Below are 23,388 nucleotides of genomic sequence, written 5' to 3' on the forward strand. Positions count from 1 at the left end.
AGTAATCAAGGGGCTGATTGCTCACCAGCTGGGCAGAACATGTGGGTGGGTACTGGGGAAGAGAGGTTACTCCTGTATAGTTATGGGCAGTACCAGAGATAACGGAGGGAGTTGGGTTTTGTTCTCTATTGGATACAGCAGGAGCCCAGAGAACAGTATCCCGGAGGAGTCCTTTTTGTTTAGTATTTAAATAAACACCCTTGAAACTGAGCTAATGCAATTCTGTCTGTATATGATATGTCTAAACGTCTTGAACAAACCCCCTGGTCTTCCACAGAAGGTATCTTCATTTTTAGTCAAGTATGACAATTGGGTAATTTTTCCACCACCACATTTACAGTATGTTTACGTCGTCTGATCACCAGAGATAATGTGTAATCCGGTCTGTTTCCTGAGAACTTTGTTCTGAGAATTTCACCATAATCTCCAGTGTTCCCTTTCAATTGCTACCATGGTTATGCATATGCTGCTCTCTTTATTTATTTTGTGAAATGTTTCAATCTGGGTCTTTCCATATACTGTAGGTCAATACCCCCCCAAGTGTAAAGGGTTCATTTTAGATTTTAGGCATCCATAGCTCAGTCTATACATTTCAGATTGGTTGCATTTCTCCAGCCCCATCACTCATCTGTTTACCAAAATAAGTGACATTTGTTGTTGGAATCCCAGAATACTATATGGTACAAAGTACAATATTTTTATGGTATGAAAAACTGTTTGCTGAGTAATAAGTCCACCGTCACAAGGGGTATGTAGGCCTACACGTTTTTAATCAACAATCATTTTCACCATGAAAATCATATTTTATGCAACACAGGAAAATGATATAAGACGTTTGTCTTGTTAATTCAGCAACTTCTTCTCTTGTTTATTCAGCAACTTCTTTGCCCTGTAAGAAAACAAAGAAAATAACAAATCTGTATTCATGAGTGTGTATAGACTTGGAAAGAGTATAATGGATCTAGCATTTAAGGCTCAGTGCTCAGCCTTAATCTTGTTATTTTTTTGCCCTACATGAAATGTGCTTATTAGCAATCTGAAATACCTACATTTTAGTGAGTGTTAAAAGTCAATATTGATTTCTGTGAAGACTGAATCATAGGTGGTGTTGATGTGGTCATATCTGAGCATTTGTCAGATGTAGGCTTAGTAGCAGCTCTGTACCTTTCCAGTGCTGCGGGATTTGGCTCTGAGCTTGTTGACTTGAGTCTCAGCGATGTCAGCACGCTCCTCAGCCTCCTCCAGTTCATGCTGAACCTTCCGGAACTTAGACATGTGGCCGTTGGCTTGTTCCTCCTGTGTGAGGAACAGAGAGGGAGAGCACAACATCAGCATTCAAAGTTTGAAGCTTCAGGTAGAAAATTAACACAATTTTTTTATAAGTATTTTAAGTTTTTATTTTTATTTTTATATGACAAATTTAGGATTGCAAAGTATGTAGGGAGACAGATGATACAGTAGAGAAAGTGAGTGGAGGGACGGGGGATCAAACCACTCCCTCTAGGGGTGTAAAAGTGCCTAACTCCCCTTGGATTTCGTCACATTTTATAGTCTTACAAATTAGGATTCAAATGGATTGAAATGTTATTTTTTGTCAACAATCCACATAAAATACTCTGGAATGACAAACTGGATTCAAATTATTTTTTTTACAAATGAAAAATAGAACAATGTGTTTGTCTATGGTGATTACATGGCAGTGTGCTTAATTTTATACACCTGTCAGCAACGGGTGTGGCTGAAAAATTTGAAGGGGTGTCCACATACTTTTGCATGTGTATACATGTATTTAAATATATATATATATATATATATATATAAAAAGTACCCCCGAGTCAATATAAATCTTTTTGGGTCAGTCTCTGAGAGCTTAACACACCTGGATCGTTCAATATTAGCCCATTATTACTTTAAAACTTCTTCACTGTCGATTTGGATGTTAATCACTGCTAGATAGACATATTTAAGTCTCACCATAGACTTTCAAGCAGATTTAAGTCAAAACTGTAACTCGGCCAACTGTAACTCGGCCAATCAGGAACATTGTAAGCAAATCCAGTGTAGGCTTGGTCTTGCTGAAAGGTGAATTAATCTCCTAGTGTCTGGTGAAAAGCAGACTGAACCAAGTTTTTCCTCTTTTTTCCTTTTGTCTTTGCCGAGCTCATGCTGTTTCCTGAAAAACTCCCCAGTCCTTGCCGATGACAAGCATACCCATAACATGATGCAGCCATCACCATGCTTGAAAATACTACTCTTTTTTGCAGTATTACTTTAGTGCCTTCCCAATGGCAAAAACTGGTTGAATCAACATTGTTTATACAACCAAAAAAACGCCATGATGTTAACTCAACATGGAAAACTGATTGTACTTGCAAAAAGTCATCAACGTAAGGGCTTTTTGTCTTTTTTTCAACCAAGATTTTACCTTAATTCATAGAAGTGGTGACATTTGTTGTTGATTTCACGTTGAATTCACGGTTAGTTGACAACTCAACCAAATATAAATCAAAACTAGACCAAGAAATATCTGTGCCCTGTGGGTTCTTGCAAACAGGATGCATGTTTTGGAATATTTTTATACTGGACAGGCTTCCTTTTCATTCACTGTCATTTAGGTTAGTAGAAGATTAACTACAATGTTGCCGATCTATCCTCACTGTTCTCCTATCACAGCCATTAAAACTTCTTCGGGATAGCTCCCTTTTTTTAAATTTTCGCCTAAAATGACAAACCAAAATCTAACTGCCTGTAGCTCAGGCCCTGAAGCAAGGATTTGCATATTATTGGTACCATTTGAAAGGAAGCACTCTGAAGTTTGTGGAAATGTGGTAGATCTGGTAGAAGAAAATACAAAGACAAAACCAACCAGTTTTTTTGAATTTTCTTTCTACCACCGTCTTTGAAACGCAACAGAAAGGTCCTAAATCTAGCCATCACTCTGGTTGTATTTCCGATGGTGTCCACAAGAGGGCAGCAGTGTATGTGCAAAGTTTCAGACTGATGACTTGAAGTATGAGCAAGCTACATGACATTTAGTGTAAAGTCACCCAGCCACATTTGGGCAAATCGTGAAGGACACATTTACATTTACATTCCATTTTTCTGCAAGAAGATTGTCAAATCTGTATACTTGGACTTTGATTTAGCTTTTCCAGTATTTGTAGCCATATTGTAAGTTCAACATATGCAAAACACCCAATTTTCATAACTTCATAACTCTCCATATTCTTGCAATTTTTGTCCAAAAGGAAATACTCCTGTAAACTCATGTAAAGCCCAGCTCATTGGCTATCTAGCTAGCTTTGTTTGACCCTGATTGGTGCTTATTTGACAAAGTTAAAGTCAATCAAGTGAAGACGCCCGTGTCATTGGCGCGCCATGAAGGCGTCGCTCTCTGACCAAATGTGGTGTCCTATAGGATATACTACACTCCTAATGATATAGTGAAGTCTGGTTACGTTCTAGGATCTCTGAGGGATAAATACGAACGCAATTTGACTGGTTGAAATAACGTTTAGGGTTCGATTTTCACAGATTTCTTTCTTTGCAAATTGAACGAGTAGAAATACAAAATCGATCGTGCTATATGGACCTTTTCAGGATATGAAAATGTATTTTATCTAACAAAACAACACTTAATGTTATCTCTGGGACCCTTGGGAGGATAAATCAGGGCAAGATTTCAGAATGTAAGTACACATTTCACCTTATATTCACCTTTCACCTTACAAAAAAGTGTTTTGTTGTTAGGAGCTCTCCTCAAACAATAGCATGGCATTTTTTCGCAGTAATAGCTATTGTAAATTGGACAGTGCAGTTCTATTAACAAGAATTTAAGCTTTCAGCTGATATAAGAATTATATGTACCGACATTTGTTGTTTCTCTAAAATCTGCAGGAATGACACACGGCGCTGCAAGTTTTAAACTCTGTAACTGTTTTAAAATCACCAATACCCTCATGATAAAATTACTGATCGGTTTCCTTCCTCTCCGGCAACTCCGTTAGGAAGGACATCTGTATCTTTGTAGTGACTGGGTATATTGATACAATATTGAAAGCCTTATTAATAACTTCACCATGCTCAAAGGGATACTCAGCGTCAGCTTTCTTCATTTGACCAATCAGTGCCCTTCTTTGCGAGGCATTTGAAAAGCGTAAACTAAAATGTTGTAATGTCTACTAAGGAAGAAATATGATTTTGAATGTATGCTTTCAGAGTATTTGACTAATTGAGGGTGCTCACCGCTTCCTCAGCCTGTCTCTTGTAGGCCTTCACTTTCATCTGCAGCTTATCTACCAGGTCCTGAAGTCTGCCAACGTTCTTCTTGTCCTCCTCAGTCTGTGGGACAAGATCAAAGAGTCAAAGTCCAGTAGCTTTATACACAAACCTGTCTGTGTTTGTGTCAACCCACTTGGCAAAGGCATCAATTCAACATCTATTTCACGTTGGTTCAACGTATTTTCATTGAAATGACATGGAAACGATTTAACCAGTGTGCCCAGTGGGAAGTGTTTGAAGAAGGCACTTTCTCCTACCTGGTAAGTGAGCTCCTTGACTCTGCGCTCATACTTGCGGACTCCCTTGACTGCGTCTGCACCTCTTCTCTGCTCAGCCTCCACCTCAGTCTCAAGCTCACGCACCTTGTGTGGAAGAAATTAACGTAGGCATTTGTTTGAGGGGGTGAAATCAGACGTAACAAATCTTTTGTAGAACAGAGGTATATTGTTCTACTCTAGTCAAGGAGGCAAGATTGTTGTCTGTTCCTATTTACTTTTACAATTTTCATTGAAGGGGTCTGTAGTGATAACAGCTTTTCATTATCTAGGTGGGTTATTGAGAGAAAGTCACTACACAATGGTCCTGTGTATGTTATCAAATACATTTCCAGAAATCAGTCTTTCAATCCACCCTAATCCACCCTGCTGTTAACTCACCCTGGACTCCAGTTTCTGGAGCTGCTTCTTGCCTCCCTTCATGGCCAGGTTCTCAGCCTCATCCAGGCGGTGCTGTAGGTCCTTGACTGTGATCTCCAGGTTCTTCTTCATCCTCTCCAGGTGAGAGCTGGTGTCCTGCTCCTTCTTCAGCTCCTCAGCCATCATGGCCGCCTGGAATGGTAGTGTGTTTAATTTATGTACCAACTGGCACCAATCATAACGTCCCTCTGAGATCTTTGTTGTCGTAAACCAGCCCAGCTACCATTGGCCCTTGGTGACAAATCAAGTGGATGTAATTCAATAGATCATAAAGACTCACGTCAGTGATGGCCTTCTTGGCCTTCTCCTCTGCGTTTCTAGCCTCCTGGACGATGTCATCCACCTCTCCCTGCACCTGCACCAGGTCAGTCTCCAGCTTCTTCTTGGTGTTCAGAAGGCTGGTGTTCTGGAGGATGAAACAAGACCCTTTGTTTGAATCTCAAGAGAACTTACAAGCCACAAGGCAGACAAGGTATGCTTGGTTGAGTTGAATGAGAAATGGCTTAGAGCCGTACCTGGGAGTGTAGGAGTCCAACTCGCTCGCTGGCATCTACCAGCTCAGTCTCAGCCACTTTGCGGCCTCTCTCAGTCTGCTCCAGAGCAACTCTCAGCTCCTCAATTTCAGCCACCATCAGACCGTTCCTGCGCTCCACCATGGCTACCTGCTCCTTCATGTCCTCTGAGACACGGACAGCATCATCAAGGTGCAATTGGGCATCCTGGGGTTCAACATGACATAGGTTCATTATTACTTGTGGAAGTAGAGGCGATAGGATCGGTGATAGAACTGTTCATTGGTAAGAATTTCCCCAATATCCCTACCTTTCTACAGTATATTAGTCAACACTATTCAATTCCTCTGTTCTATTCTTTTCTACAGATTAATAAATAAATCCCTCCCCATGTTCAGATGTTTGAGCCTGATGTCCCAGTCCCTTTACCTTGAGCAGTCCCTGGACGTTCCTCAGCTGTTTCTGGGCCTCAGCGGCCTGCCTGTTGGAGTGGCTCAGCTGAATCTCCATCTCGTTCAGGTCTCCCTCCATCTTCTTCTTCACCCTCAGGGCATCATTCCTGCTCCTGACCTCAGAGTCCAGGGTGCTCTGCATGGAGTCAATCATCCTCTGGCTGTTCCTCTTGATCTGCTCCATCTCCTCGTCCTTCTCAGCGATCTTCCTGTCCACCTCACCCTTGATCTGGTTCAGCTCCAGCTGCACACGCAGAATCTTGGATTCCTCGTGCTCCAGTGTTCCCTGGACAAAGAGAAGCAGTCGGGTAAATTGTGTTCAACACATTTGGATGTGAATAACACGAGGAATTAAATATATATAACTACAATAAACACCATTACAGGGAGCATTGAACTGTAGCTGGCACTGGCTAGTGTTTCACTACTTTTCCCATCAAACAACGGCACTTTGTACCTCAGCCTCCTCCAGAGCGGTCTGGATCTCAGACTTCTCTGTCTCCACGGTCTTCTTGGCCTTCTCCAGCTCATGGATGCTCTTGCCAGTCTCTCCGATCTGCTCAGTCAGGTCAGAGATCTCCTCTGCACACACAAACACAGGAGCAGTTTAGACTTGGGAGATTTTCAGTAGATATCCCAACGCACTGAAGCTGACATTGAGGGTGCTTTCGTAAATTTGCTCTGGCTACCTACTCCGATTTCACAGCACTCTCGTCTGAGTGTGCCAGAGCACAGCATAATTGATGAATTTATGAATGCTCAACACCCTTTGAATATGGTCAATGTCAGTAAATGTCTGCAAAAAAGCGTAATTCAATTGTTGCCAACAGCACAGATACAGTCACCAACGCTCTGGATAACATGAAAACAGCCTAACCAGCTCTGTTAGGGTGAGTAAAATGGTCAGAGTGAGGTGTTCTCTCATTTGTGTCTGGAAGTAGCTAGCCAACGTTAGCCAGTTAGCTTGGGTGCTTGACTGCTGTTGTGAGGTCCGAACGCTCGGATCAAACCTACTCGTCGGCCAGAGCGCGTCCGGTGTTCTGAACACTCCGAGAGCAAAACGCTATGAATTTACAAACGGACAATCTGACAACACTCTGAATTTACGAATGCCCAGAGCGCACTCTGGCACTCCAGATGGAATTTACGAAAACACTTTCAATCATAATAATTCATTAATTAATCATCACTTCATACAGTCTTGCAAATCTAATTGCCCTGACTTCCTTGGGCTGTTCAAAGGAATATCGATTACAAGTTAATTTTAATTTTCATTTTATACCATTCTAAAATGGTGTAATAGAAATGTTGATGGTTACAGTTTCCTACATTTTCAAAACCCTAGTCAAACATGAGCCACGTAAAACTGCTGTCAAATGCTCACGTTGCAGGTTCTTGTTCTCTCTCTTCAGAGTCTCCAGATGATCCAGAGCCTCCTCGTACGAGTTCTTCATCTTGAAGAGTTCAGTGCTCATAGAGCGAGCCTCCTTCTGAGCTCCTTCCAGCTCAGCCTGACCCTCCTCATACTTCTGCTTCCACTCTGCCAGGACCTAGGGGAATCCATGAGATTTTCATTAGAAGTAATTGATGAAGAGTTTTGAATCAGAAAAATGCTACAATTATACCACAATTGATCATATAGCAGACAGAAAATGTCAACCTAGCGTGAGGTTTATTTATTTTCACCTTGTCAAAGTTCCTCTGCTTCTTGTCTAGGTTGGCGGCCATTGCGTTGGCTCTCTCAACGTCAATCATGAGGTCCTCCACCTCTCCCTGCAGCCTCTGCTTGGTCTTCTCCAGGGATGCGCACTTGGAGTTGGTCGCCTCAATGGTTTCCTCAGCGTCCTGCAGACGCTGGGCCAGCTTTTTCCTGTTGGACGACAGAGGGTGTAGGAATGTTACAATATATATGGACCCTCACCATCCACACGCTATATTTGTGTTTTTGCTGTTGCGTGTGACTCACTTGGCCTCCTCCAGCTCCTCTGTGCGCTGGATGGCATCAGTTTCATACTTAGTCCTCCACTGAGCCACCTCACTGTTTGCTTTGGACATACCACGTTGCAGCTCTGCCTTGGCCTCCTGCTCCTCCTCAAACTGCTCTCTCAGGAGGTCACAGTCATGGCGGGCAGACTGGACACCGTGGGCCAGGGCGTTTTTAGCCTGAAAGAGAGAAAGAGAAAGACAAAGAGATATTAGAGAGATAGTAAAACAAATGACAGTAGAAGTCTCTGAGGGTGGCGTAGTCACCGTCTATATGGCTATAAACTCTGTGGTCGGTAGTGTCCGTTTTGTGTCCCTTACCTTGACCTCCTCCTCAATCTGTCTCTTCAGCTCCTCCACCTGCTGGGTGAAGGCCTGTTTGCCTCTGGTCAGCTGAGACACCAGGGCTTCCTTCTCCTCCAGCTGGCGTCCAAACTCACCTGCAGGGATAGAGGGATATCTCGTTAATGGGGTCTCTGACCTCCTAAGATTGAAAATGTTATTTTTTTGGTATCGTAGGGCAATGTTATGTGGTGAATATTACGCTAGAAACTATTGTGGACTGGACTATCAGGATATAGTCCCCAATACATGTTATTGTGTTTTACTGAAGGAAAGCATCAGTTTGTTGTTCATTGTTGATGATGGTACCGTTTTCTGTCAGGAGTCTGGCCCTCTGTCCGCTGATGTCGTTGACCTGGCGAACATTCTCATCATTCTTAGTCTTGAGCTCACTCAGCTGGTCCTCAAGAGTACGACACATCTTCTCCAGATTGCCCTGTTAGTGAAACATGTTCCATCATTACTTTATATATGGGACTCCTGTCACCTTCAGCTCTCTTGAATGGTAATGTAGATGACCCTCCTCAACACTGCTTGATCAAAACATCACAACTCACCTTAGCCTTGGCGACGGCCTCCATGTTGCTGGAGAGGTCATCAATCTCCATCTTGTACTCGCTCTTCTCCTTCTCCAGCTTCTGCTTGACGCGTTGCAGGTTGTCGATCTGCTCCCCGAGCTCAGCCACACTGTCGGCCTGCTTCTTGCGCAGAGCGGCGGCTGTGGCCTCATGCTGCAAAGTGGACTCTTCAAGATCACGACGCAGCTTCTGGAACTCAGCCTCGCGCTTCTTGTTCATATCAATCTGAGCAGCAGTGGCGCCTCCGGCCTCCTCCAGCCTCTCGCTGATCTCCTCAAGTTCCCTGGAGAGATCGGCCCTCTGCTTCTCAACCTTGGCCCTGGCAGAACGCTCAGCTTCAATTTCCTCCTCCAGCTCCTCAATACGGGCCTAGACCAGGGGGCAGGAGCAGGGGGGGATGAACACTACAATGCAGATGAAACAATTTAATGTGTTCACACTAAGCCGGTTCCACTAATATATTCAGTAGAGAGTTTCCCATGCAGGAACCAAAACCACAACGGTAAAAAGCACCATATTTACAATGGTAAGAAGCACCAGTAAGAAGCACAATCTTCCATCCTACTGAGCCATCAGAAGCCACCAAGAAAAATGTGTGCTACCAGAATAATTGTTTTCAGGAAATGAAGGAAATTATTCAGGTGTGGGCTTTCCTGTACTGGAGCTGAGATCCTGTACTGTACCTGGAGTTCCTTGATCTTCTTCTGCAACTGAGCTCCCAGAGACTGTTCATCCTCAACCTTGCTGAGGAGCTGGCTGGTCTCAAACTCCTTTCTAAGAATCACAAACACGTAGATTGCAGAGTTTAGGTTTGATAGTGTAAAGAGAGAGTATCATGCCATTCAGTTAGCTTTTAAGAATCACATGCAAATGGTAATTCATAATTACAAGAATTAGTCAAGAACAACTATTATTTTAATCAATATAGCATGTAATACTGTCGTCATTTGTTTGTGTTTACTTCTTGATTTTCTCATCAGACTGCTGCTTGTCATTCTCCAGGTCCATTATGGACTCCTGGGCCAGTTTCAGATCTCCCTCCAGTTTTCTCTTGGATCTCTCAAGGTCCATACGGAGCTTCTTCTCTTGCTCCAGAGAACCCTCAAGCTATAAGATAAAAACACATATTGTTCAAATCTTAACAACTGAAGATAATATCATCTCACATACTATCATGGCCAAAATGTCAAACTCCTCTCACGTCGTCCACTTGCTGTTCCAGCTTGGTCTTGGCCTTGGTCAGAGTGTTGACTTTGTCCTCCTCTGACTGCAGGTCGTCCAGTGTCTGCTGGTGGGCCTCTTGGAGGGCTTTCTTCTCCTTGGTCAGTTTGGCAACACTCTCATCCAAAGACGCCATCTCCTCTGTCAGGTTTTTAACCTGAAAACCGCCACAACAAAATTAGTCGTTGGTCTCTTCACCATGAAGCGGACATTTAGTTTGATATACAGGTAACTGCCAAAAAAGGAAAACACCAACATAGGGTTTTTGGCCACCACGAGCTGCCAAAACAGCTTCAATGCTCTTTGACATAGATTATACAAGTGCCTGTAAATCTATTGGACTGATGTAACACCATTCTTCCACAGGAAATTTCATAATTTGGTGTTTTGTTGATGATTGTGGAAAACGTTGTCTCAGGCACCACACCAGAATCTCCTATAAGTGTTCAATCCGGTTGAGATCTGGGCACTAAGATACGCAAACACATACACACACCCTTTAAAAACCCCATGCTCCTTTGAGAGTCCTCTTTCAAAGTCACTGAGATCTCTTCTAACCGTGGTAGCCAAAATAATTGACTACTGGGAATTTTTATACATGACACAAAGCATGATGGGATGTTAATTGGTTCATTTTTTCATGAACCAACCATGTGTGGAAGCACCTGCTTTCAATACACTTTGTATCCCTCATTCACTCAAGTGTTTTATTTAGTCAATTACCTGTATATGACATTCATTTCATTCAGATTAGAAATGTCAACAAGTTCTGTACTATATATTCAACCGGTGTACACCATGCCAGTGTACTGAATGGAATTCATAAACGAGGGGGGAACATGCAATGAGTGTGGGGTGTACTCCGCAACTGAAAATCAACTCTTTTTCATTTTTCTTGCACCCACAATACGACTTGAATTCCATTTCTGTTAAGCTATATTTTGAGTTGATTATTGTTTGGTGGTTAGACTGTCTCTGGTAAAAACACGAGACCTTGTTTTCAGTGGCGTGCTTCTCCTTCTCCACTTTGGCTAGGGTGAGCTCCAGGTCATCAATGTCCTTCTTCAGCTCAGAGCACTCATCCTCCAGCTTCCTCTTCTTGGCAGTCAACTCAGCATTCATCTCCTCCTCATCCTCCAGCCTCTCAGTTGTCTCTTTGAGTTTGGCCTCTAGCTGGATCTTGCTCTTGATGAGCCCCTCGCACCTTTCCTCGGCATCATTCAGACTCTCACCTTCCTGGTTTCAGAACAGGAGAAAAAAATCAGAGGCCTCACTTTGTGTATCAAAATATAGACTTCATTTAGTCAGAGATCAGAGCAAATCAATATAAATGAATTAAATATATTTTTAACATGGGCTATAAAAATGTGGGAGTTAGCCACATACTTCAGTGTGTGCGTGTGTGTGTTTGTGTGTGTATTGATGTGTGTGTAAATATGCTTTTATGAGGGTTGTTGGTCACTCACAGATGCGACTTGGAGAGCCAGGTCTGCCCTCTCCTGCACCAGGGACACTAACTTCTCCTCCAAATGCTTCTTAGTGGCCAGAGCCTTGGCCAGGTCTGTCTTCATCTTCTCATAGTTCTCCTTCATGTTGGCCAGCTCCTTCTCAGTCTCAGCGCTCTGCAGCAGGGGCTTGATCTTGAAGTACAACTTCATCCATGGCCAGGTTTTCACATTCATGAATGAGCGGATGTTGTACTGGATGGAGAAGATGGACTCTCTGGTCGACAGAAAGGATAGAGTGGCATGGTGAGTGACATGCTTAATAAAGATACATTCTGGGAGTCAAAGAATAACAAATTGGAGCCCTGTGACACTTTTGGTATACAGTTGAGGAATTGGGCTCGAGAAATGTAACCAGGCATGATAATGGAAGGCTTTTCACTTTAAAATATTTACCAAACAAAAACCAATGATTTCAAAGTTTAACAAACCAAACAACTCTATACACAAGTACAATTTTTACAAAAACACATTCCCAGGAAGAACTGTGCAGATACAAAGTTAGTTAACAGAATGAAACTAGAGGAGATTTTACTGTATTCCTATTAACAAACGTCAAACTTTGCCAAGATGTCTACTATTTCTCACCTCCTCTCCATCATCTTGGAGAACTCTCTCCTCATGAGGAATCCACGGCTGAGAGCCTGGACCATGCCGACCAGAGCTGCCAGCTTCTCATCTCTCATCTCCTCCAGGACACCCAGCAGACCGGCTTTGAAGAACACCTGAAACAGGTTAACATTGTCAATGGAACCACAGTCAGATGGTGACAGATATAAATGGTTGACTCCAAAGAGGGGAACAACACCACTAGATGGATTTGAACAACATAAACATTGCAATTCTTACAAACAAACCATGGGATAGGTTGTTTATGAGTTGTTAGTTATTGTACAGTTGTAGATGAATAATGTCCACTGATATAGATAACTGCAGCCATACCACTCTAACACAATGCACATGATAATGAGTTGAGTTTCTCTGTTCTATACTTGTGACGTTTGAATATGAGGGGAAAAAAAGGTACAATGTTTATCCACCTTTTCAATTAGTTAAATGAAGAAGAAAGAACAATATCATGGATATACCAACTGGAGAGATTTTGAATGGTTAGGGTTTATATTATCATTGAAGTTGTGTTTTGTTGTCAGCCATGGCTGGGTTGTATTTGACTGACCTTGGTGTGTCCAAACTTATAATCCTCGTGATTTACATCAATGGACCCAAGCAGCTTCTCAGAAGCCTTCTTGTTGTCCATGAACTGGCCCTCGGGGATGACACTGGCATTCAGTACTTTATACCTGAATGAGGAGACATTTTTAACATGTATCAAGTTGTAACAGGTTGGACAAATTACGTGAAAGGTAAGCCTATTCTGATGCTGGGAAAACCCTTGGAGCAAGTATGTCTGTGGTCGTGTGTGTGTGTGTGTGTGTGTGTGTGTGTGTGTGTGTGTGTGTGTGTGTGTGTGTGTGTGTGTGTGTGTGTGTGTGTGTGTGTGTGTGTGTGTGTGTGTGTGTGTGTGTGTGTGTGTGTGTGTGTGTGTGTGTGTGTGTGTGTGTGTGTGTGTGTGTGTGTGTGTGTGTGTGTGTGTGAGTGTGTGCATTAGTGTTTGTATGCATGTACCTCTGCTTGAAGTCAGCATAGATGATTCTGCTGGGGAAGCCCTTCCTGCAGATCCTGATCCCCTCCAGAACACCATTACACCTGAGCTGGTGGATAACCAGGAAGTTCTGCATCAGACCTGGTAAAACAAACCAAGTCTCTTTTAATATTCATAAACAGGTTAAAGATGAAGATGGTTAAGGTTAGTGATACTGTACTGATAAGATGTCCTATTTAACTCAATATACACCTGGAGTCTTTGACTCGTTGGGGATCAGGCAGCGCACAAAGTGAGGATGAGTGCTCCTCAAGTTGGTCATCAGCTTGTGTAAGTTCTCCTGTAAGAGGGTTACAAACTATTTCCTCAGAAATCATTTATCATCGTCAAGGCTCCTTTTGAAGGACTGAATAGACACATTTCAAAAGCTCACCCTGAACTGGGAGGACACAGTCTGCATGGAACCACCCTTCTTCTTGCCACCTTTCTTGGCTTTATCTGTTACAATGAGGGGAAAAGCAAGAGATAATTAGAAAAGCACATTTCCTAGAGCGGGCAGAAGAAATAGAATAATAATAAGATGTAAGATATCTAGAGTGGTGTTGTCTTCAGCAAGAACACTAATTATAAACCAGATCATGTTGGGATATCTTCACACTTATCCTAATGCAAATGGTACCGATGAGATCGTGTAAATTAACACATATTGTAGGAGAAAATGTACCCAGTGAATAACCCTGAGAAATTGTGATACGTTCAAAGACGAATACAATTTCATTCGTGACAACAACAGTTGTAGTCCAACAGTGAAATGCTGACTTACGGGCCCTTCCCTACAATTTAGAGAGAAAAATATAGAAAAAAATAATAATGTGGAAAAAATACACAATGAGTAACAATAACTTGGCTATAGATACACGGGGTACCAGTACGAGTCGATGTGCAGAGGTACCAGGTCATTGAGGTAGATATGTGATGCTAGATACGTGATGCTAGTCTTACCCTCAGGTGGGGCAGCAGGGTACAGGGTAGCCATCAGTTTGACTGAGGCCTTCCCGTACATCAGAATAACTGATTCGTTCAGGGGGTCCTTGTTCTTCTCCAGCCAGCCAGTGATGTTGTAGTCCACAGTGCCGGCGTAGTGTACGAGAGAGAAGTGGGCCTCTGGCTTGCCTTTGGCAGGTTTGGGCTTCTCAAACGCCTTGGTTTTGCCAAGATGCTGGTCGTTCAACTTGTTCTTGAAGGTAGTGTCTGAAGCCTTGGGGAACATGCACTCCTCTTCAAGGATGGAGAAGATGCCCAATGGCTTTACGAAAAGAGATTTAAGAGACATTTATTCCTTTAGCAAACATGCTATTATAGGATTTTATTCCTTTAGGGTCACATATATGGAGACATATTGAGTTCTCAACCGTCAGATACGTTGTACCTCTGTGATAATATATCACACATCACTCGCTATGAGCTTTGCTGTTGAGGTCCAGTATAATCCTCACAGACAGCTTACCTTCTCAATAAGCTCAATGCAGGCAGCCAAGTCCATGCCGAAGTCAATGAAGGCCCAGACAATTCCCTCCTTCTTGTACTCCTCTTGTTCCAGGACGAACATGGTGTGGTTGAAAAACTGTTGCAGTTTCTCATTGGTGAAGTTGATGCACAGTTGCTCCATGCTGTTGTACTGTTGATGGAATTTCAAAAGGGATCATTTCATCGTACAAGGCTGTAATCCCTCTCAATCACAACTAATTGTCTTGTTCTGGTCTCATACTCACATCAAAGATCTCAAACCCGGCAATGTCGAGCACACCGATATAGAACTGCCTTGGATTCTTGGTGTCCAACATCTCGTTGATACGGATGACCATCCACAAGAACATCCTCTCATAGATCGACTTGCCCAGAGCCATGACTGCATTATAAACCTGCAAAGATAATACCTCAAATTAATACATGAGATATTGACCATATCTAGCGATAAGGTGATAAGCGCTTGGAAAAACAACATTAGACCTACTATTGAAAAAAAGACAATGTTCTCATCCCCAAAATAATTCCGGTGCTCAGAAAATGGTAGATGCTGTGTTTCACCTTACCTGAGCCACAGTCTGTCCCTTGGTCACGTACTCGTTGCCAACCTTCACTCTGGGGTAGCACAGACACTTCAGCAACTCAGCTGAGTTCAGGCCCAGCAGGTAGCCGATTTTATCAGCCACTGGAGAGAGAACCAACATCAACAGACTCAGGCACTCAAGATCGCTTGTTTCTGATGTTACACTGACAAAAATAGTTTGTCCAACTCTTTTGTGGGATTGGTTTTGATTTTCATCCTCATCCCTTGTTTCAAATCATTTTTGGAGGTTGGAATTTAGTCTCCGTCATGTATCTCCTACCTGATTCTCATGTGGTACTGTCTGTCTTACCGTTTCTATTTCTATGTTGGGGAATGGGACTAACGCTTTACATGTTGTATATCTATGAGTGGGACTCACCCTCTGTGCCGTCTGGCTCGGCCTGCTCCTCACGCTGCTTCTGCTTGAATTTCAAGTTGCCATGGTGCGTTACAGCTCCTGTCAGCTTGTAGATGGCCATCTTCTCATCATTAGTGAAGCCCAGGATTGTAATGGCATCCTGGAATTAGAGAGGAAGTACAACAGTGGTGAACTCAACAGTAGTTTGCTCAGTTACAGTACACTACAGTTCTGTGCTCACTCCAGAACAAATGGGATAGATAGAATTTACTGGCTTCTCTGTTCCACATGATTACTTTTGGCCAACAATATTATGTGGCAGCACAAAAGCAGTTTTACACAGTTCCACAGGACATTTAGTGCCACTCTCTTGTGGATGTCTTACTTTACCTAAAGGTGAAGTGTGGAGGCATGACGAGTGCCTTGAGACACATGTCTAACTAACTCAAAGGTGCCCAGCTGTCACCAAGTTGGAATTGCACAATGTTCCTACCCGTTCCATGTCTAGAGTTTGGTTAACCCTTTGTATAACTCACGTCTGTGGCATCCAGCTCTTCCTTGTCGTTGATGCTGGGCACAGTGATATGACCCTGGCTGATCATGGGGAAGTCGTAGGGGTTGGTGGTGAGGAGCGTCATTTCTGTGGACAACGGAGAACGGCTTCTCAGTTAAATCTCGTAGAATTCCCCTGTCCTACCTTTACGGTATCTCTCCCTCCTTTACTCAGTAGATGGACTCAAGGATAAACTCAGCAAAAAAAGAAACGTCCCTTTGTCAGGACTCTGTCTTTCAAAGATAATTCATAAAAATCCAAATTACTTCACAGATCTTCATTGTAAAGGGTTTAAACACTGTTTCCCATGCTTGTTCAATGAACCATAAACAATGAATGAACATGCACCTGTGGAACGGTCGTTAAGACACTAAAAGCTTACCATTCTTGTAGGCAATTAAGGTCACAGTTATGAAAACTTAGGACACTAAAGAGGCCTTTCTACTGACTCTGAAAAACACCAAAAGAAAGATGCCCAGGGTCCCTGCTCATCTGCGTGAATGTGACTTAGGCATGCTGCAAGGAGGCATGAGGACTGCAGATGTGGCCAGGGCAATAAATTGCAATGTCCGTACTGTGAGACGCCTAAGACAGCGCTACAGGGAGACAAGACGGACAGCTGATTGTCCTCGCAGTGGCAGACCACGTGTAACAACACCTGCACAGGATCGGTACATCCAAACAGCACACCTGCGGGACAGGTACAGGATGGCAACAACAACTGCCCGAGTTACACCAGGAACGCACAATCCCTCCATCAGTGCTCAGACTGTCCACCATAGGGTGAGAGAGGCTGGACTGAGGGCTTGTAGGCTTGTTGCAAGGCAGGTCCTCGCCAGACATCACCGGCAACAACGTCGCCTACGGGCACAAACCCACCGTTGCTGGACCAGACAGGACTGGTAAAAAGTGCTCTTCACTGACAAGTCGCGGTTTTGTCTCACCAGGTGTAATGGTCGGATTCGCGTTTATCGTCGAAGGAATGAGCGTTACACCGAGGCCTGTGCTCTTGAGCGGGATCGATTTGGAGGTGGAGGGTCCGTCATGGTCTGGGGCGGTGTGTCACAGCATCATCGGACTGAGCTTGTTGTCATTGCAGGCAATCTCAATGCTGTATGTTACAGTGAAGACATCCTCCTCCCTAATGTGGTACCATTCCTGCAGGCTCATCCTGACATGACCCTCCAGCATGACAATGCCACCAACCATACTGCTCGTTCTGTGCGTAATTTCCTGCAAGACAGGAATGTCAGTGTTCTGCCATGGCCAGCGAAGAGCCCGGATCTCAATCTCATTGAGCATGTCTTGGACCTGTTGGATCGGAGGGTGAGGGCTAAGGCCATTCCCCCCAGAAATGTCCGGGAGCTTGCAGATGCCTTGGTGGAAGAGTGGGGTAACATCTCACAGCAAGAACTAGCAATTCTGGTGCAGTCCATGAGGAGGAGATGCACTGCAGTACTTAATGCAGCTGGTGGTCACACCAGATACTGACTGTTACTTTTTATTTAGACCCCCCCTTTGTTCAGGGACACATTATTCAATTTCTGTTAGTCACATGTCTCTAGATCTAGTTCAGTTTATGTCTCAGTTGTTGAATCTTGTTTTGAAAAGTGAGAGGACGTTTCTTTTCTGGCTGAGTTTATATGTAGTATATAATAAATAGCATCAAATGACTGGACTGAAGCTCCTAGAGTAGTGCATCACTTGATAGGTCTTTCCCATGAAAGATATATTAAGACCTGGCCCATGTCTAGATGCCTTGTTATCTTGGATGTACTCATTGTAATAGTATTAATAGATGGACTATGATTATTAATTTTTTAATAAGTTCCACAGATGGAGGTGTGAATAATTTCACATCAACCTGTACTTTGCCTTACCAACTAGCTCAGGTTTGTGGCCTGTCATCAACTGGTAGAAGATGTGGTAGCCTCTCTCATCGGGCAGCTGGAAGGCCACTCTGGACTTCTCCAGCAGGTCTGGGAGACAAAGAGAGAGACAGAGAGAGACAGAGAGAGACAGAGAGAGACAGAGAGGGAGAGAGAGAGAGAGGGAGAGAGAGAGAGAGGGAGAGAGACAGAGAGAGAGAGACAGAGAGGGAGAGAGAGAGAGAGGGAGAGAGAGAGAGAGGGAGAGAGACAGAGAGAGAGACAGAGAGAGAAAGACAGAGAGAGACAGAGACAGAGAGAGAGAGAGAGAGAGAGAGAGAGAGAGAGAGAGAGAGAGAGAGAGAGAGAGAGAGACAGAGAGAGAGAGAGAGAGAGAGAGAGAGAGAGAGAGACAGAGAAAGACAGAGCGCAAGAGAGAGAGAGACAGAGCGCAAGAGAGAGAGAGACAGAGAGAGAGAGACAGAGCGCAAGAGAGAGAGAGACAGAGAGAGAGAGACAGAGACAGAGACAGAGAGACAGAGAGACAGAGAGAGACAAAGAGAGAGACAAAGAGAGAGACAGAGAAAGACAGAGAGAGAGAGAGAGAGACAGAGCGCAAGAGAGAGAGAGACAGAGAGAGAGAGACAGAGAGAGAGAGAGAGAGAGAGAGAGAGAGAGAGAGAGAGAGAGAGAGAGAGAGAGAGAGAGAGAGAGAGAGAGAGAGAGAGAGAGAATTACATGTGATGATATGATCTCCTAAAATATTAAATATTCTGTGTGAATTAAAGAAAGCATTGAGAAACAATCAAAACCAACTCACAGGTTTCAATATCAGCTTTAGCCAGTTTGCCTGCTTGGAAGTGAATCCTGATGAATTTACCCTGTAGTAGAGCATGGGGGTTAGAAATATGTCTACAAAATAATTCAAACATTTTACTTTGATAGACCCCTTGAAATGTTAGTTTGTTGGACTGTTTTAACTATAAGGATCTACTGAAATGTTTTTCCCCAATGTAAGGTCACTTCCACAATATGTCCTTCAAACTTACAAAGCGAGACGAGTTGTCGTTCCTCACTGTCTTGGCATTACCATAAGACTCCAGCAGAGGGTTAGCTGCAATGATCTGATCCTCAAGAGACCCCTGATTGAGACAAACACAAGTTGCTTAGAAACTGGTAAACCCTTTCTTGAAACGGGATTCACCGTTGCAAAAAAAAGTTTAGACAGCCCACCAAACTGAAAAGGCACAACCCACCTGCATTTTGCTGGGGTCTGCTTCCTTCTTGGAACCAGATACTGCGATGGTGGCGAAGTACTGGATGACACGCTTGGTGTTGACAGTCTTTCCTGCACCGGATTCTCCACTAGTTAATGTGACAGAGAAAGAGGGGTTTTAGTCACAGATTGTGTCAGATTGGCTTTCACTAAGAAATAGCGTTGAAAAATACACTGTTGACCTGTTTTCTAACAGAAGTAATGAATTAACAAATATCCCCACTCATTGATGTATTATTGCACACAGCCTAATCCCAAAAAATCCCAAATACATTAAAGCGGATGTGGTTGTTTTTTCTGAGGAGGGGGGGCGGAACATAAATGCAAATAATTTGTACGCTGCAAGTTGACTGCAAGAAGCCCAAACAGATTTAACAAAAACATAATAATTTCAAACCTTGATTACATTGGGATACGATCACATATGTCTCTCTATTTATACGTGGGAATACTTGGAAAAGATTTCCTAAATTCTAATCACTTGGGCCTGATTTCCATTTATACATTTTTTACAGTCTTTTATGTCCAACAATGATAATTCAATAAACTATACATTGTGTGTACAACACAGTAGAAACACTTGCTCTTTCCATGACATAGACTGACCAGGTGAATCCAGGTGAAAGCTATGATCCCTTATTGATGTCACCTGTTCAATCCATTTCAATCAGTGTAGATAAAGGAGAGGAGACGGGTTAAAGAAGGATTTTTAAGCCTTGAGACAATTGAGACATGGATTGTGTATGTGTGCTATTCAGAAGGTGAATGGGCAAGACAAAAGATTTAAGTGCCTTTGAATGGGGTATGGTAGTAGGTGCCAGGCGCACCAGTTTGAGTGTGTTAACTGCAACGCTGATGGGATTTTCATGCTCAACAGTTTCCTGTGTGTATGTAGAATGGTCCACCACCCAAATGAAATCCAGACAACTTGACACAACTGTGGGAAGCGTTGGAGTCAACAGGGGCCAGCGTCCTTGTGGAACGCTTTAGACACCTTGTTGAGTCCATGCCCCGACGAAGTGCGTCTGTTCTGAGGGCAAAAGGGGGGTGCAACTCAATATTAGGAAGGTGTTCCTAATGTTTTGTACACTCATTCTAAATATATATATATATAATTTAATGTATTTTTTTCTGAGAAGAGACTTGAGGGGGCAAATAAAATGACCCACAAGCCACCAGTTGGGGATCCCAAATGACCCAACTAGTGCTGAGCGATACGTGCTTTTTGAGGTCGGTTCGGATTCAGTTTGTTTATTTTAAAAAATATCACAGTTTAGTTTTTTGGTGGTTTTAAGATTTGTTTTTAACATGAATTGCACGATGTAACAACACAGAATGCCCATTACTGCTTATCACTTATATCACTTATTATGAACTGGGTGGTTCGAGCCATGAATTCTGATTGGCTGGCAGCCGTGGTATGTCAGACTGTTTACCACGCGTCTGAAAAAACTATTATTTTTACTGCTCTAATTACGTTGGTAACCAGTTTATAATAGCAATAATGCACCTCGGTGGTTTGTGGTATATGGCCAATATACCACGGCTAAGGGCTGTATCTCCCTACTACATCGCACAGTTTGGGCATGATCTGATATATCTCTAGAGAAACTGTGCATTGAGCTCACAGAAAAAAAAACAAATGAAATGGAATTCAAACAATTGAACTGACATTGTCAGGTAGCCTAGCAGTTAAGAGCGTTGGGCCAGTAATAGAAAGATTGCTGGTTTGAATCCCCGAGCCGGCAAGGTGCAAAAATCTGTTGTTCTGCTCTTGAACAAGGCAGTTAACCCCCAGCAACTGCTCCCCGGGTGCCGATGATGTCGATTAAGACAGCCCCCCCCCACCTCTCTTATTCAGAGAGGTTGGTTTAAATGCGGAAGACACATTTCTGTTGAATACATTCAGTTGTGCAACTGACTAGGTATCCCCTTTCCCTAGTTTAAAAACCCCCCCAGACATTTTGGTTAATCGCTCAGCACAAACAACTTACGTAATCAGGATGGACTGGTTCTCCTTATCTGGAACCCAAAAACATCATGCGTATTATACTCATGAAACATTATGGGTATATCATGAATTTCATTTTGGAATATTTTCTATTCAAGGCTAATGAAATCCGATATTCAAGGCAAAATGTTCAAACCTACATGAGAAACAGTAGATTCCCTCCATCCATCCATCCATCCATCCATCCATCCATCCATCCATCCATCCATCCATCCATCCATCCATCCATCCATCCATCCATCCATCCATCCATCCATCCATCCATCCATCCATCCATCCATCCATTCATCCATCCATCCATCCAGCCATCCATCCATCCATCCATCCACCCATCCATCCATCCATCCATCCATGAGAGCTCGTACCAATCATCATGAACTGAAAGGCGTTGTCAGAGACGGAGAAGATATGGGGTGGAGCCTCCATCCTCTTCTTCCCTCTGTAGGCGTTGACAACCTCTTCGTCGTACACGGGGAGCCACTTGTAGGGGTTCACCGTGGCACAGAAGAGCCCAGAGTAGGTCTGTATGAAATAAAATCGGATAAATGTACTTGTTTTCTTGTTGGTCTACTGAAGTGGTATGTTTTGGTTTATACCGTTCATTTATGTGTAGTACAGGAAGTGTGAATTTCTTATGTCATTTACTGTATGTGTAGGACTGGAAGTGTGTATTTCTTATGTTGACGTATGTGTGTGTATGTTTCTTACATAAATCATCCATGCTGCATAACGCTCTTTGAGGTTATACAACACAGAGGCTTCATTCAGGTAGGTCATCATGGCCATGTCCTCAATCTTGTCGTACTTAGGGGGGTTCATCTGATAGATGTCTGCTTCTTTGAACTCTTTTCCTTCCTGAAACAGTCAGAAATCTACATGACACACAGATCAAACTGGACATGACTGAACGCGTTTTGCTCATTAGTTAGTTCAAATGCATACTGCCATTTAACCCAACTACTCTGTTATCACCCATTGACACACACATGGATATTCTTGACTAATTAATATCAATAATTCATGCCATTTTTAAAGGTTATATTCTGCTTACAAAAAACAAAGAAATACTTCTACATCTATCTTTCAAGAAAGAGTAATTGCACAAACTTGAACTTGAATACTTTTCAGATCAGGCTTACCTCCTTACTGCCGTCAGGTTTTGTGACTGTCACAGTACACTTTCCATCGGCTCTGGCAGTGACCAAACCCTTTAGGTACAGCTCCACCTTGTCTGTCACATAGCAGGCGTTCTTTGAATCAAACGGCATGGCTTGTGCCTCCATCCTCTCCCTCTCAGGCTTACGAAGGTACAAGGCAGCCTTGCCATAGATTTGCATCTCCGCGTCCGTACTCATGGTGACGGATTACTAGGAAACAGATTAAACAACAATCTAGAGTGACTCTGTGGTGCTTCCTCCACATTCAACAGAGTTAGATGAGCGGTACCCCTCACAGAATATTTTCATCATTTTTATATGAAGACTCAAACAATGTCTCACCTTCGTTTTCCCCTCCTACAGATGAATTTCTACTTCTTGGAGGACCCTGTGAAACATTAGGGTGTTGTAAATTCTAAAGCCTTATCATTTAGCCCCCCGAAAGGCTAGAAAACATTTTGAATGGCATCATTCAACTCAAATCATTACAGCCATGTCCAATTCAACTACAGGTGCAACTGGTAACTTTCATTTTCCTGGTTGGTAACTCACTTTCCTAGACATTCTGTCTCTGAAAACCCAGCTACATTCTAGAACACCCCCTCAATTTACAAACAAGTGCAGGAGCACCACTTTTGACTGTGAATTAAAGTGACAGATTTTAAGTATAACACCTTTAATGTAAAAATAATTTAATGTAAAAATAAATAATAAAAATAGTTTCAATCAACGCCACTTGATTGCATATTGTAAAATCTTATAAGAGACGTGCACAAAGGAAATGCAGAACTCGATTCAAACATTGCATTTATCTACAACCTCAGATGCTGAGTGAATGTAGAAATCTAAGGAGGTGGAGAGAGACTTACCACAGAGGAAGAAG

At 43.0% G+C, this 23,388-nt stretch overlaps 1 protein-coding gene across 1 annotated transcript; it reads right to left on the bottom strand.

The window, feature by feature from the left end:
* Positions 1–868: 868 nt before the first annotated feature.
* Positions 869–22,703, bottom strand: LOC120056223 (myosin heavy chain, fast skeletal muscle-like). The gene is made up of 39 exons (XM_039004472.1): positions 22,496–22,703; positions 22,057–22,199; positions 21,714–21,870; positions 21,332–21,359; positions 19,318–19,426; positions 19,111–19,203; positions 18,882–18,942; positions 18,074–18,172; positions 16,177–16,280; positions 15,662–15,800; positions 15,266–15,384; positions 14,945–15,094; positions 14,680–14,850; positions 14,175–14,478; positions 13,606–13,664; positions 13,425–13,512; positions 13,196–13,313; positions 12,747–12,870; positions 12,158–12,294; positions 11,531–11,786; positions 11,058–11,300; positions 10,045–10,221; positions 9,805–9,950; positions 9,527–9,617; positions 8,823–9,212; positions 8,575–8,701; positions 8,245–8,363; positions 7,907–8,103; positions 7,627–7,810; positions 7,325–7,490; positions 6,398–6,522; positions 5,918–6,226; positions 5,492–5,695; positions 5,257–5,382; positions 4,938–5,108; positions 4,539–4,643; positions 4,246–4,341; positions 1,165–1,296; positions 869–889 (listed from the first exon to the last, which is right to left on the bottom strand). The coding sequence occupies exons 1-39, from the start codon at positions 22,701–22,703 to the stop codon at positions 869–871; spliced, it is 5,796 nt and encodes a 1,931-aa protein (XP_038860400.1).
* Between the last annotated feature and the right edge of the window lie 685 nt (positions 22,704–23,388).

This window comes from Salvelinus namaycush, chromosome 11 (assembly GCF_016432855.1).
Source record: "Salvelinus namaycush isolate Seneca chromosome 11, SaNama_1.0, whole genome shotgun sequence".
Classification (NCBI taxonomy): domain Eukaryota; kingdom Metazoa; phylum Chordata; class Actinopteri; order Salmoniformes; family Salmonidae; genus Salvelinus; species Salvelinus namaycush.

What these genes read in the sequence shown, in the direction of transcription:
- LOC120056223 (XM_039004472.1), bottom strand. Translation starts at nt 22,703, where the DNA reads ATGAGTACGGACGCGGAGATGCAAATCTATGGCAAGGCTGCCTTGTAC. An exon ending in TATGCTGACTTCAAGCAGAG is followed by an intron (nt 12,871 to 13,195) that starts GTACATGCATAC and finishes CTCCTCATTCAG; the next exon opens with GTATAAAGTACTGAATGCCA. An exon ending in AGAAGATCAAGGAACTCCAG is followed by an intron (nt 9,213 to 9,526) that starts GTACAGTACAGG and finishes CCCCTGGTCTAG; the next exon opens with GCCCGTATTGAGGAGCTGGA.